Here is a 15520-nt window from a genome sequence, read left to right as displayed (position 1 = left end):
AATAGCTGAGAAAAGCCTTATGAATACTGCATATGAATACATGCCCTGGTCTTCATTAGCTTCATCTGCTGGGTTGTTAAGGGGAAAGAGGGTCCTTTCCTACGGTCTTCCCCTTTGCTCCCAGAAACTCTGCACACAAATGATTCGGTGCCTGTTTGAGGCAGAGCAGAACGCGCCGTGGAGCTGGATGCCTCTCCTGCTGGTTTTGTTATTCCTTTGTGCCTCACAGGAGCTGAAAGCAGGGAGGTAAGAGGCACCGTGTATTTGATGACCTCTAGTTGGCCTCATATGCTTTGTATCACTCAGTGACAAGTCAGCAAATACAGTCATCTGGAGCCATTTTTGCCTGCTAGCACCATACGGAGAGAGTGAAGTTATCTGGATTGAGTTTAGCCAGTTTTATTTAGATTGATGCTATTATTTGCAGGCACTCACCACCACCTATTTTTCTCTTGGCTTATTAGCTGAAGAGAGCGACCTGCTGCAATATATCCTTTACAATAAGCACAAGCTTGAAGGGAAAAACATAACAGTGTTCAGACTGCTGTTGCTTTCAACGTTTGAGCAACTAGCCCTGTGAAATAGAGGACTGAACTGCATCAGCCAAAGACAAGGGTAACATAAACAGCTAACGTGGAAGTCCCCGTTCCCCTGAGACCCAGCCTGGGTGGCTCAGCTGCCAGGGGAAAGCCTAAGCCCGCTCCGGGCTCTTTCCCACTCTGAACTTTCACTCAGAATTTCACCCATTCTCCGTCTTTATCTGCTGCACCTCGAGTAGAGCTAAACTGAGACATGACTATCTGGCTCCGGATGGCGCAAGCTGAAACGAAGCCTGTAGTAGCCCATGTTACCACTCCTGGTGTGAACTGGGCTGAATTAGTGATGCTTTTGCAGCGGACCTGGTGGGGCTGACCAGCTTTGGCCATGAATTAGAGTGTCCAAGGCTTCGAAAGGTGGGAACGTGAGGAGACTGCTAATCTCACTTTCTGCCTCACCTGAGATCCTGAAGCCAAGTGGCAGCAGGCTTAAGGAGACAGCTGGCTATAGGACTAGAGTGCATCACAAATTTAGGATGCAATCTTTCAGGCAAATGCTACTTCCCTTCAAGCTTTCTTAGAAGAAAAACCTTGTGTTCTCATCTGATAATAAAATTTAGAAGTGAGTGAACTTGTTCTGATGGCAAGGGTTTTGGTTTGGGGGTTTTTTCCTTGTTTTTTTTTTTGTGTCTGTTTTTGTTTGGTTTTTTTTATGGTGAGCTGTAGGGAAAACTCTGGGGTTTTTTTTTCTTGAAGGTGAAAAGCTTTCTTTTTTTTGAGCATTTCTCACGGCTCCAACTTTCTCCTACTGTAAAGATCTGATAAAGAGGAGAGATTGGTAAAAACCTACAGATACCTCAACTACCAAATGTAAAGTGCACTCTCTGAAAGAAGGAATGTGGATGTCAGATATTTCAACAATGTTTTTTTTGTTATAAAAATAATTAAGTGATAGCAAAAAGCAACATCCTTAGGGATAGAAGTAAAATTTATCCATGGAGCTAGTAGAATTTGATCCATTTGCCCTGTCAGTATGCTTCAGCTCTGTTTATGAAGGCCACAAGTAAAACTGAGAATGAGGGTCTGTGTTTTTAAAGTGTATATGGATGGATGTTGTGTTTGCTTACCTCCCAAGTGGCACATAAGTCTGTCTCATGGTAGATAAATTTTCCATTTTCATCTTTTGGGTAGATTGCATCTCCAGGCTGAAAAGTAAAACCATACTTCTGTGCTTTAAAGAAAAATTTTCACTTCTTAGGCAAAGATTTTTTCCACACACTGTTTCTACTAGCAAACAAACAAAAAAATTCAAAAGCTTTCTGAAACACCCTAAGTTCAACAGGTCATTCATGCTGGGCTTACCACATCCTCCGCTGCTAGATCATCCTTGGATACACTTCTGAACGGTCACATGAGCGCACACTCAGGATTTCGTGGATGGCCTTGTTTTTCAGTAAACTTTCAACTTTTACGTTATGGCATCCAAAGGACTAGTTTCCTTCCAAAGGGCTGGGTTAGAGTATCAACCTGTATTCTCTTCCACTTCTTCCCTCCTTTCTTCCCAGCCCTTTCCCTGATCCTGCTGCTGTTCTAGGCACCTGGGAAGAGTACCAGTTCAGCCTAGCTCCCAGCAGTTGGAGGGACCATTTCCAAGAGCTACTCACTACCAGTAAAGGGCTATGTGTGTAGCTATAGTACAGGCTGTGGAGCTCTTAAGTGCATTATCCCCCTTTCTGTGGGCACTAGGAACTCTTTCTTTCTCTCTCTGTACCCTATAAACAAGACTTCAGAGATGAGTTATGAGCTGATCTCATGAGCACAGCTTTCTCTTATTTGCTGGTCATTTCACTGCTGTTGCAGGCAATGCGTTAACACCTCCCTCCCTTTTGTCTGATCACAATTTCACTTTTTATAAAGAAACCGCTTCAGTGTTGGTTGACATTTGATCTGACTGCAAACTGCTACATTTCAAAGGCCTGGGTACAAGATGTTGACATGGTAACTCCTTGGGAACACGCAGCTGTGACTAATATGATCAGTAACTGGCGCCTCCCAATTCAGTCAAGAAGTTCAAATTCAAGTCATTTCATGGGAAAAGTGAGACTAAGGAAAACACAACCTCAGATTTCAGAGGCCAAAGTCTAAGTTACAGTCATAAGCCTGTCTCCTTCAAATGTGCTGGTTTTCCTCAATGAATTCCACTAAGATGACTTGTTGCCTTTGTGGCTGTGACTTGCTGAAAAAAAAACCCCAAAACCCAGTCTTGAATAGAAGGGGGTAGGTGGCTGTTGGGTATAGTTCTCTAATAGAAGGCAAACTGTTTGTCATCATAACTTGAGGTGGAGAAGCCCTATTTACAAAACCACCCCACAGTATTTTGGAACAAACCATTCATCCCCATGATATCCCAGCAGACTCTCCAAGGACTGCAAGCTCAATGCATAGCAGCTGGACTTTGTGTTCAGGGGATGAGTCTGAATTCAAGACCTTTTTACTCTGTTCCGCTTCTAATTCATTAACTTCTGTTCAACGTTACTTTTTTTATAGTAGCCAATAGGCAGCAACTACATTAGATAATTTATCATTCCTCCATTTTCCTCTATTTCTATCACTTGTGTTCTAAAAAGCGAACAAAACTTAGGATGAGTGGTGCTTGAAGATGATCTTGACTGAGATAAGTGGTGCCAGCTATTGTGGATTTTCAGCTATTGTGAATTTTCAGCTATTGTGGATTTTATCTTCCTGACTCCAGGGAACTGCACAAGGTGTTGAAGTAGAGTTGTCTCTGCTCAATAGTCTCTAGGCAATACTTTCTCTGCCAAGCTACCTTCTTTTTATGCCAGGGAGTTCCTGAATGGAAGGACTGTCTGCAGTTGGATAAAGAGGGATAAAGTGCTGAGAGAAAGGCAGTGTTTTGATGGTGACAGGATGGTGGTTACTAGGTCTTTGAAAAGGTCTGAAAGAAGTTGGTCATATTTCTCAGCTTGGAGTTCTCATGGACTGCACCTCACCAGTCATTCCCACAAATGCTGTTCTCTTCTCTTGCAGTTCTCTTGGAGATAGCCATGCACCTTACACTGAATGTAGGGTGGCTTCCTACCATGCTGCCATATGAGCACTGAAGTAAGTGGGACAACACTGTACAGTCACCGCCACTATGCAGGGATCACATCGTATCATATCATGTTCAAAGTCTGGAGGCACTCCAAAAGCTACCAGATGACTCACTTGCATATTTAAAGCACAGTAGTTGGTAACCACTGAGAGGAAAAGCCCTGCTCCCATTTTACTAATTTCATCACCAACACAGATGCAGGAAGACAGCTCTGTACATCCCATGGCGTTCCCAAAATGGCCTTTGACAAGCGGGCTTTCTCAAGAGAGCAATTTTAACAACTTGTGAATGCCTATTGTATGAACAGAAGGCAATAGGAAGTCAAATAGTGAGGCCTTTGGTCTGTTTTGATTTGTTCTCTTAAAATGACAAGATGATACTTGGCTGAGACTTGTTCAATGTAAGGCTTTCCTGCTAGATCACAGAATAATTCAGTTGGGAGGGATTTGGAGGTTATTTAGTGCACAGATACCTGCTTCCTGATGGATGAGTGATCTGAGCAATGCCCCTTAGAAAACCTGCCATGGGGTATGAGCTCCCCAGGCAGAGGGCACGTGGTGGCGCGGAGGAGACCTCTTCCTGCTGGGCATCTGCCTTGCTAGGGTAGGGGGGCTGAGCACCACCACTGGGCTAAGGGGAGGAAGGACAACAGTCCTGAATGGGGAATCTGCGTGAGGGAAAAATAGAGAGTTGTGGGCTAATGTTGGTAGGCCAGTGAATAATGTCACCCCAGATTTCAGCCATTCTTGATCCACCCAAAAGTGCTGGCATGGTGGGGCTTTCCTCCTCTGAGCGGTGCTCTCCGAAAACAGATTCCTTTTACTCTGTCTAAAAGCCCCTGTAACAGCTTGCACCGCTGGGTTCTGCAGGGGCATGTCTCTTACCGGTTTCAGACTGGGGCTGTAAATTTTGTCTCAAGTACTTCACTGCTTTCAAGCAAAGACTGCTTTTGCTAGAAGGCTTTTTGCGAGACGGGAAAGCACCAGTGTTTGCAGACTAGGGCAGAGTAGGGGTTCGTCAGCCTTACGCTTGCACGCTCCTCACCAAAGGCAAGCATCGCATGCGGGATGGGTGTATTTGTGAGAAAGGGAGCAAAGGAAGGAAACCGGTCACGACTGCGAAAGGGTGGGGGTTTTCCTTTTTGTATTTGGCACAGAAAAAAATGTATATTTTTCAGGCAGAAAACGACTTCTTTTTTTCTCTCCTCTCACAGGGGATGTGAATGAATCTCTAGGACTGCTACTCCTTTAACAACTCAGATTGTTGATACAGGCCTCAGGGAGTCAGATGTACGTTACTTTAAAGCCAGCTGTCTATATCTTTATATTGTGAGACAATGACCTTCGCTATGTGGGAGAATGAACTACTAGAGAATACAAACACAAACAAAGGGAAACAGGAAATTGAAAGTGGTGGGAAATTTTTAAAAATGTACCCAAAAGGATTCCATACATGGGACCATATAAATAGTTTTAATATCTGAGTCCAGTTACTTCTATACAGGTCTTAATGGGATATGGCTTCCTTGGGGAAAAAGGAACTGAAGGTCTAAGGTGATTGCTTCATTGGTAAATTGCTTCCTATCTGATGCTTCTGGTAGTTTGGAGTGCATAGTAGAATATAATTTTAATAATCAGAGAACTACCCTCCTTGCAAAAAGAGGCCAGTTTAGAGCTTAAACATCTCACAGAAACAATTAGCCAGCTAACTGCATGACTCTATTCTCTCTAAGAAAAAGGATTTAATTGGTTCAAAACCACTTAAATATGTTTTGAACCTTGTTCTTCTAATTTCAGTATTATTTAATTTGCCTTTATATCATGTACTTGCAGAGAAAAATTGTAAAGCAAGGTACAAATGGCTGTGAAACCAGAAAGTTTGGGGACTTCTGAGAGCTTGTTGCAAGGGAGGCATGCAACTCTGATGTGAGCTCCTTGCATTCAAAGGTTTTGGCTACAAGTTGCCCAGAGCCAGCAGTCTGAAGGAATATCAGGCTTTAACTTCTGAGAGTGAAAGATGGACAACCCATGTCTGGGATCAGCTGTGATCTACTGAAGTTGTCTGAGGGGAGCACTGGAATTAAGGAGATTATGATCATAACCACGATTTGCCCAGTGGCTTTAATACTACTGAGGCTATTTGGGTTTTGGGACAGAGTAAGGAAATCAACTTGATGGCTTTTCCCTCTTTCCCTCTCCCTTCCAAACTTTGCCCCTAGCCCTTCGCTGCTTGTATAACCACTTTCCTCCAGTGACTCCCTCTTCATGGCTCAGAGAGGATTAAGACACATGTCCTGCTTCAGCTACGGTAATTCTTCAGCACAGGGAGTGTTCAACCCCAGCTAGGAGACCTGTCCTTCTAGTGGAGAGACCCCATGCAACAGCTCTCAGTAACCGTTTCCACACCACCTATAAGCCTCTCTTTGTGTGGGTAGTGCACAGAAATGTATGCACGCAGTGTATATCAAACATTATCTGGCCTAGGTACTATTGTCAACATGGACTGGAAGCTGCAAGGAAGATGCTAGATGGAGACCTTGGGTCAAGCCAATCATGCACTTTTTTCAGGCAATTTTTCTTTTTACCTTGAAAGCCATTGGCAGCTCAATAATGTAGAGGTCAACATAGTCCAGCTGCAGGATCTTCAGGGTTTTCTCCAGCGTGGGACGCACCAGCTCTGGGGGGTGGCAGGTATTCCACAGCTGGGGAGGCAAGAACAGGCTCTTTTTTGGGTGCCAGGAGGAACAGTAAGCATCCTCCAGCTGACACCCCATCTACACACACACACCCTTGTCCTTCTGACAGAGCCAGTTAAGCACAAGTGCAAAGACATTGTGGTCTACATCACTGCAAGACAAAGGTGAGGGGCATTTCCCTGTCCTCTGCCAGAGGCAGATGTAGAGGTTAAGGCAGGAATCCTTGCCCAGGACTGCCCCGGTAAAGCCATTACCTATTTGTTTATTACAAGACAGGTTCTTCCGAGTTGAGTATATTGCAAACTGTTGCTCAATGAACTTAGGCAGATTCCTTTTGTTTTATGAGCTTTCCAAGCATATGCTTTCACTGGAAAACTTTGCTCCCACAAGGAATCTGTGGTCAGTTTTATGCTTGAAGGCAGAAGCTCAGATCATGTGAGTTAGCTGTTGAACAGCCAAGCACCCGGCACAAAGAGAATCTTTTGGTTTTCTCCTGTGGTCACGGAGCCTGAGTGACTGCCTGACCTAGGGAAGTTTTAATTTATACCGCTCCCCCTTCACTGAGAGATGTATTATTGTTTAGTTACTGTAATGCAGGTGTGACTAGTTAAAGCACAGCCTTTTCAGCCTCTTTAATCACAACTGCTTCCTTGGGGGGTTATGCCCTGAGGTTGCTATGGAGTGTGCTTACTTGATTAGGTTTCAGTACTGTCTCTAACTGAACTCTGCTGATTCAAATCTCTTGCAAGAATAAAACCATAGCATGGTAATTAGTAACCAAGAGCTCTTTGTAAACTGATTGCTGCAGTTAAAATTGACAAAAATCAGAATTAACACACAATAGAAGGTTTAAAGTGCCGTTTGTTTGCACGAAATAAGCTGGGCTATTTTATCTTCTTTTTTCAATGCATAAAACTGACATGTGGAGTCATGCTGAGGTTTTTGGCACCTTTATTGGCTGGAAAAAATCTGCTGTTTGTTGGTACGGTCATTGCCTAGCCAGTTCTGCTACCAAAGCTGGCAGTCACCACATGCCAACGTATAGAAAGAAGTCATTCTTGAGACGCAAAACACTTGAATTGCCATTTTCAGGAGAAGATAATGATTATAGGTGTCAAAGGACATAGCCTGGGTAAGTTTTGAAGTATTTTAGATGTTTGTTTTTTTTTTAAACTAGATTATTGTTTTCCTGGGGAATAACTATCTGCTCAGTTCTGCTAGCAGAGGCAAGGACACGTTATCTTGAAGTTCAGTTGTACTGAGAGCAGCATGTCTGACCCCTGCCCTAGGCTGACAAACCAAAACAGAGTTTGGCACCTGGAAATTCATACTAGGCCTTCTGCAGAGTTTTAAGCTGTTCCACTGGATTTCCTGAAAGCCTTTGGCCTGGGTGGTTATTAAGCATTTTACATGTAAAATAAGATGTTGTTTTGGACTTAAACATAGGTAAGGAAATGAGTCTGTATACCCTTCATGTTTACTTTGTTTCGTTACTGTGTTTTAGAAATTTAGTAACCTGAGGTATGTTGATAGTTTGAAGCAGTTTTTCCGAGCGCCCTTTCTAGTCCAGTGCTATTGAGCTCAGTACTTACCAGTGAATATACTTCTCTTTAAAAAAACTGCCGAGGTTCTAAAGAAACAGCCTTTAGAAATAGCAAACATTTGTACTATGTTAATACATAGATGCCATGGAAACTTAAGAGTTTCATAACTGTTTTCATGATTTGTACAAGTTATTGTATTATCTACCTAAGTAGAACCCATGTAGACATTTGAGCAGTCAAAGCTGCCAGCTGGCTTTGGCATTTCAGGACACCACATTTCTTGGAAATGTTACTTCTAGTTTAATGAAAGAAATATCCTGGGATGAAAGAGGAGACCAAAAAGGTCTTGCTATATAAGCCAAGTGAGATGTTGGCAGTTGATATAAAACCTCTAAAATTTCTGGATGCTGAGCTGCTCTGCCTGATCAGCCAGCCAGCAGCGAGAGCCAAGTGCAAGTGCTGAGGATTTCAACTGGCAGATGCAGCCCGGTTGCACCAAGTCACTATTCCAGTAATGCTGCCACTCGGCGGGGCTGTTCTTCTCAATCCCTGCTGATGGACCAGCTTTCAATTTGCATCATCTTTGTTTAAGGAAAGATCTGCAGGAGGGGCTTGAGTCTGAAGGGTCTTGGGAATTTTCAGTACTTCTGATGTCAGTAAGGCTGAAAACAAAACCAACTTTTGTTGTGCAGACTGCTTACAAGAATGGTCTGCTGGATCTGCCATGTTTCCCAGAAGATGCAACAGTCCATATCAGTCAGTTACCAATCAATGGCTGATGTATCTACCTGGGGCTTGATACTTGCCTGTAGTTCAGAAGACATATAAGTCTGTGAGGTACATAAAGCTAAAGATACATAAGCTCATAAGGCAAGGGACATCCAGTCCCACTCCTCATGGGAAGTTCAGAACTGCTGTGAAAATGTTCAGTGAAACCTGTGAAAATTCTGGATTGTGATGGATTGAATTGGTTGCAGAATATTTTCCACTTCTGCCTTTGAACTCCTTAAAGACTACAGAGATGCTCTAACGAACTATCACCCTGAGTGCCTGAAGTTTTGTCAAGCACAAACAAGACACAACAGAAAGATAAATCCACGTGTGTCCCATCTCACAGTCACAAAACAAGCTGGAACCACAGGCGTTGACTCTCACGGTACTGTGCGTTGCAGCCCTGTGGCTTGCAGGATCTGCAGTTTAGGGAACAACTGAATTTAATCAAGAAATCAAATGTAGTTTCACAGAGGGCTCAATGTTTAAGTAGTGATTATCAACTAGGAAAATCCTCTAGTGATTAGATCAGACAACTGAATATAGAAAGGCTTAATAAATAAAGTAAGTTTGGAAATTTTACCAAGAGAGCAATTTCACAGAACCTAAGGGTTTATATGGGAAAATAAACTGCAGGGGAAACAGTTGGGAAAGTTAAAAGACTCAAAATTGTTAGGACATCTGGTTCTAACCTTTTGGCACAACTTTGTGGTTTTGATTTGAAATATTACTGGTAATTTGCAGTAATGAAACTATAAAGCAGTTGTAACAAAATGTTTTGACCAATCCAAATCAACATAGTTGGCATATGAGAGCCTGAGAGACTGCCCTGATAAAGGTGGAAAATTTGATGACATGAAGCTTTTCTCAGGATGGCAAGATTGTTACCAGTAGAACCAAGCAGGGAACTTGGAAAAGAGTTGCATATTTTACAGATTGGAAATTGCTGTACTTGGAAATTGGTCTATAGCTGCTGAAAATCCACTTGGTCTGCAAACTACCCAATCCAAAGCTTAGTTTCCCAGATCATAGAGCTTAACTAAATTTCTCACAGTGAAATAGGCCTTTTATCCCATGGGATCTTTCACTCTAGGAACCGTGGTATTTATTTCCAAGGCTGTTGAGTAACTTTTGTGGATTATGTCTTATTTGGGAAAGGAGAAAGGGAAAATATGAAGCTGATATGTTCAAAGAAGCACTGCAGGAAGGGGAACTTGAGGCCATAAACTCCATTAGAAACTGGACAGGCACCATGAATTTTCTGGGGCCATCTGATCTTTATTCTGCAATGTGCAATGAGCTCTTTCTCTCTTATACCTGGGATATAGTCACTGTAGTTGTAACAGTTTTTGTCAGACACTTCATCAGACACGGAATTTCATTCTTCTACAAGAGATTCAACTCTTACAGCTAAGGCTTTAAAGCATTAACTAGCTCATGGATTACTCCAGCCTCGTTGCTCTAGAGCAGAAGTGTGATGACGTCTTCTCTCCAAGTAAGTTGATTCATCATTCTAGAACTTTTTAATGACAGGTGATACAGTAACTAAGGGTGTAGTTTGATGAGTAATTTTCTGGCAGTAGTACTGATGTAAGCACTTGCTGTTCTCCCATACACAGACACTTGCATGCACGTGCTTGCTCCCACCCCTTTCATTGTGCAATCTCACGGCAAACCTGTACGGGGAGTTGCTCTAACAGAAAATAACTCATTTGCAAGCTCATTGTCCAGATCGGGCTCCATGTGTGACTATACAAACGGGCATGCTGGCACAACACGTGGGACAGTAACAGCTTAGGCAGCACCGCTGAGTGTAGCAATGGTCTAAACTTGCAGGTACCTACAGTACTAGACAGAATGGATGTTGCATGGTTCCCGTTGCCAACAGAGCTTTAAACTGAGAACAACAGTGATTCCTGTGCTTAAGAGCAAACCTAGTGCTCATAAAGCTCTGTGGTATTATGGTAATACTAGGAAAGAAAAATAATGTTGGATCTGGAAGCATGCCAGATGTTGACCACCGGCATTCTCAAGAAAGCCCATTCACAGTAATCCTGGATTTAGTGTAAATAATCTGAGCGCAGCTTCTCACCTTGCCACAGTAAAAAATGTCTTCTCGGTTGATCCTTCCTTCAGCAATCTTCTCCCGGATGGCTTGTCCCACTTCATGCTCGTTGTAGTAGACAAAGGCGCCGTCGATATGCCGGTAACCAGTATCAATGGCAATCTTCACCGACTCCAAACAGGAACCTTTGGGAGTCTAATGGGAGAAGAAAAAGAATAAACATAGTTTCAGCCTCCTGCTAGTCTCTCCTGCGGTGCTATAGCATCCCTGAGATACGCACAAGGTTTGTGCTGTAGTTCATCCAGTCTAACCATCCCTTACCTCCCCAGACACCTGTGTTTCAACTTCTGAATAAAAATGTGCTGTGCACTTTTCTTCAAAACTGGCACGAATTTGGAACTAGACTGGAAAATGGAGCAAAGCAAAAAAATTCTTTGTGTGTCTGGGAAAGAGAGTACTAGAGTCCTCGGAAAGTAGAATTAAATGTATTTTATATGAAAATGATTTCAGAATTTCTTATCTAGAGAGCAAGGGCTTTCCTACAGCGGCCATTTGATAAAATCCCTTACTGAAGTGGAAGAGGGTCTTTCGTTGAGCAGAGCTGGTCAACGACCTGCCTGATCAGTCTGTCTGAATATCTTATGGCCCAGTAGAGCTTTCAGCAGAGCAGGAATTTGGATTTGACTTCTTTCTCCTCAAATCAGCTTACCATTGGTAGTATCACAATCCAAAGGGTGATAACTCAGGACTGTCTACTAGTATTCCCAGTTCCGGACAGTTGCTTTACCATGTGGCTAAGAACCAGTAGATGCTTTACTGTGCATTTGTATACATCTTACTATCTTACTGCTTCAGTTTAAGATGAGCCCAAGAACCTCTTAAGTCCAAGTGGCAATTTTGTACTGTGTGCTGCACTTACGTTTACTCATCTGTGCTGAAATTCAGAGTAAGCTTGTTTTTTCAGAACAGTCATATTTTCCATTAACCAATGTGGCAAGCAAAATACACATAGGCCAAACCAAGCAAAAAAGCATAAGACTGGTCACTGAAGTCATTTGACTGGTCACTGAAATTGTACTGAAAACATCTTACTGTTGCTACGCTTTGCATAACGAGAGGGCAGCTCTAAGGAGTAGTAGCGAAGGGCTCTCAGTGACATGTGGCAACACTATTCTCCCACCGTTTTCATAGGCATTGCTCTGCTGGAACAGGGACATCTGATTCACTTAAAGGAAAATTGGAATAGGGTCAGTCAACCTGCTCTGCTGTGCTGCTGTCTGCCAGCAGCAAACGGCAAGAGGTGAATTTTGCTACTTCTGAGTGAAGGGCCAAGACCCTACTGCTTCTCCTATGACGAAAACAGATGCCAGAGACATCTGGAAATGAGACAGAGTATGAAGAGACGATGTCAAATTTGTTGGTTTTGCTGATGCCAAAGAAAGTCAAGCAGGACTGGCAACAGGTGCTGCTGGGAAGGACCATGTTTTACCACAGCAATCAGCCTCCCTCCTGTCCCTCCAAGCTGCCCTTTTACAGCAGCCACTGGCCTGGCTGTCCAGGAGTTTGCCATAAAATAAGCATCTGCTCTTCCATCACCTGCTGAACTAGATGTGAAACTCGACTTCCACAGGATGCTGCAGCGACTAAGGACACTGGTCTGCCCTTCCACATTTGTGGAAGAAAGATCTATGAAGGACTGCTGAAGATAAATGGGGGTCAACCTCCCTGTCTTTCAGTCCCAGAGCTATAGGCTGGTGGCAGATTATTCCGGGGTAATGGGACCGTATCCCAGCCTGCTTGCTCTGCTCTTTGGTGTCCCATCTGGGCTGATTGCTATCGACATGACTGGACCAACTTCTGTTGAGTCTCAGGGGGGACTTTCTGCTCCAGCATGCAGTGCCTAAAGGTTACTTAAAATGTAAAGCTGCTCACGCTTGCCCTGATTTATTACAGACGTGAGTGAGGGCTGAGAGGCAAAACGGCACAATTTGGCACGCTAAAGTATTTACAGCAGTGACGATGTAGTATTGTCTGCTTAATTGAGAGAGACAATGAAACACTTGTTTGAATGCTTTGCTGCTTTCATTTGGGAGCCTCCCAAAGGCATGCTCAGCCCCTGCCAGGGCCCTTTCCTAGTTGTTATTAGGATGTAATGAAGACCACGGCAGCTAAAAGCCTTCCAGGCGCAGTCAAGGGCTAGTTTTCACTCGGGGCATGTCGGGCAGCGTTACAGAAGCGCGAGGCATGGAGCAGCGACAACCTCCAACATGTTCGCTTCTTTGTCCCTGCCTGAACCTGCAAGGAAGGATTTGAGGAAGGCAGCAGGCAAAAAGCTCTGACAGGGGTACTACAAGCCTGCAGTTACTGATGACAGTAACCTCAGACCTCCGTCTCGGCAATGAGCTGCACGGGGCTGTAGCCGCAGTTGCAAAGCTCAGGCTGAGTGGCACAGAGCAAGGGGGCTCAGCTTAAAGGTCTTGTGGGCTCAAGTCTAAGTGACGACTAGTTATCCAAAAGAGAAATATATTTTTAAAAGTGCAATCAGTGTTTTCTCTGTGAAACCTGATTTTTCAAACAGCGTGGCTCTGATTGCTTCAGCCTATTTGACTTCTATCATTCAAGTATATGAAAGCAGAACGTTTAGAGTACAGTGATGCATTACTTTAATACAGATTTTAAAAAGAAAAGCTTTCTTCTTTTTTAACTTTTTCCCTTTTGTTGAAGAACCTGAAAACAGGGTGCGGACCTGATCCTAGAATTTTCTCTCTCTTCTCTTTGCACTCTTGAGAGATTGCATGAACACTGTTCCCAGTTGTTTCCTGAAGCCATAAACTAAACTCAACCAAGCAAGGAAATGTTGATTATTAAGTTGCACCTTTTCTCAAACATCAGGGCCAGTTTGGTCAGTAACAAAAGCGGAAAGAAAAGATGAAGAACGATAGAGTCTCACATATCGAGGAATGGTATTAATTGCATATTTGGGAGGCGGGTGGAATAGAGGAAAATGAGAAAGCTTGCAGTTACTGTAATTGCCTTTGGCTGAATCAGTTAACTTATGCTACAGCTGAACTTCTATGTATTTCTTAGTCTTTTGCATGGGACTTACACACATCTGTACAAATAATCTTGTGAAAGACTCTTCCATCTCAAGGAATAATCTTATTCTTTGGGGGCTTGAGGAGGCTTGTTTTGGATCAGGCCTTGATTACCAATGGCTGGCGATGGGTTTACATTAAATATAAATGTTTTCATTGCACTAGTTCATTTCATCTGATGTGGTGTATTAGTTCTGACAGATTCTGGTCTAAGGTGCTTCATATAAAAATGCAAGGCAACCTAGGGAACAGTTTTTGGAAAATCCTGCCTCTATTGAACTGTCCCAGCTGAAGGCCTGGGACATCTGCAAGTCTGGAAACTTTATACCATATATTTATTTTCATTTTAATGGAGAAACTATCATTTCTAGCATTTCACATATCTAATCCTTCCAAATCCTGCAGTAATGGGCTGCGGTAAACTGTGCTGATGAGTTGCACAGGCTAGTCATGTTGTGGTTTTGCCACTTTTTTAGAAGTGTTGCCTTAAGTGTCATATCTTATTCCATTGTTTCCTGACAGGCCATATCAAAGCTGGATGACTCAGATCACCACTGCTCGTCCATCTTTCCACCAGAGAAGGCACAAACCTGTATCTTTCCCCTCTACCCTGCTGCTCAGCCTGAGGTGTCTCAATCTCTTCTGTCTTTCATGGAAATAGTGTCTTTAGTAGTGACCAGATCAGAGATTACCAACCGAAAACCAGCTTTTACTGAAGTGCAGGTAGAAGTTTGTGGTGTGACTGCTCTTACATCTCGTGGTGTTGGATAAGGGTCAGCACTTCAGTCAGAGCAGCTGATGGTGCGGTGCCTCCCGGGCTGCCTGGCCACGGAGCAGCCACCTTCATCGGGAAAGCCAGACCTCCTCCTCCTCCTCCTCCTCCTTCTCGTTGCCGCGGGTTATACTCACTAGCACACATTATCTAAAATGTGGTTGCCTATGCTGTCTGCTCATTTCAGGTAGGCCTTTATTCTTGCACCATTCCCAAATAAGCAGGGCTCACGTTTAGAGCAGCACCTGCCAGATGATGTACTGAAATGTCTTTGTGCTTTGCCAGTAGTAATTCAGGGCGCTTTGGTCTGAAGACAAATCTCTGCTTCTTTATTACTTTTTATTTAAGTGTAGATAAGAGGTATGCCTGATCCTTAGCCGTAATTAATGTTTCAGCTTCTAATCAGTGTGCCCTGCAACTATGCAACTTTGATCAAGGACTGTTGTTTTAGAACTGGAATTTTATAACCACTTGTACACTGTAAGTCAGATTTTTATCTTCAGTGCTCTTACAGTCAGTCACTAATTTGTGCCAGAAAAGGTATTAAATTTATTACATGTTTTATGATAAAAGAAAAACTGCTTGGTTGACTAGAACCGCTTGCTCAGTCACTAATAACTCCTTCAATAGCATCTAGGTTCTTTTTAAGATCATAGAGTTTAAGGAAACAACACACGCAATTATTCCCTCTATCAATCAATAGCTTGTAAACCTGCTGATTTACCACCACGCATGACAGATTAAACCAGTATCCGTTGCCTTCAGGCTCCATGGTAAACGAATCGGGCAGAAGGGCAGGGGAGCAGACTCAGGTTTGCACCCTCACTGAAAGAAGGAAAGGAAGCAGCAATTTGGCCCTTTCTCCATAGATGAAGTAGCCAACTGGCCAGTTACCACATTTTATGAGTCTGAAAAAGTAATGTCCTT

At 43.3% G+C, this 15520-nt stretch overlaps 1 protein-coding gene across 1 annotated transcript in view; it reads right to left on the bottom strand.

Annotated features, from left to right (window-relative positions):
- The window catches only part of AKR1D1 (aldo-keto reductase family 1 member D1), a 34915-nt gene that overhangs the window by 7298 nt on the left and 12097 nt on the right, over positions 1-15520 (bottom strand). The window contains exons 2-4 of the mRNA XM_075050927.1: positions 10754-10921; positions 6236-6352; positions 1664-1741 (exon numbers count right to left, since the gene is read on the bottom strand). Of these exons, the coding sequence (XP_074907028.1) occupies positions 1664-1741; positions 6236-6352; positions 10754-10921 (363 nt within the window). The remainder of the gene's footprint in view (positions 1-1663; positions 1742-6235; positions 6353-10753; positions 10922-15520) is intronic.

Source organism: Buteo buteo, chromosome 19, assembly GCF_964188355.1.
Source record: "Buteo buteo chromosome 19, bButBut1.hap1.1, whole genome shotgun sequence".
Taxonomy (NCBI): domain Eukaryota; kingdom Metazoa; phylum Chordata; class Aves; order Accipitriformes; family Accipitridae; genus Buteo; species Buteo buteo.
The sequence above is the reverse complement of the archived record's forward strand: the minus strand, read 5'-3'. Positions and strand labels throughout refer to the sequence as shown.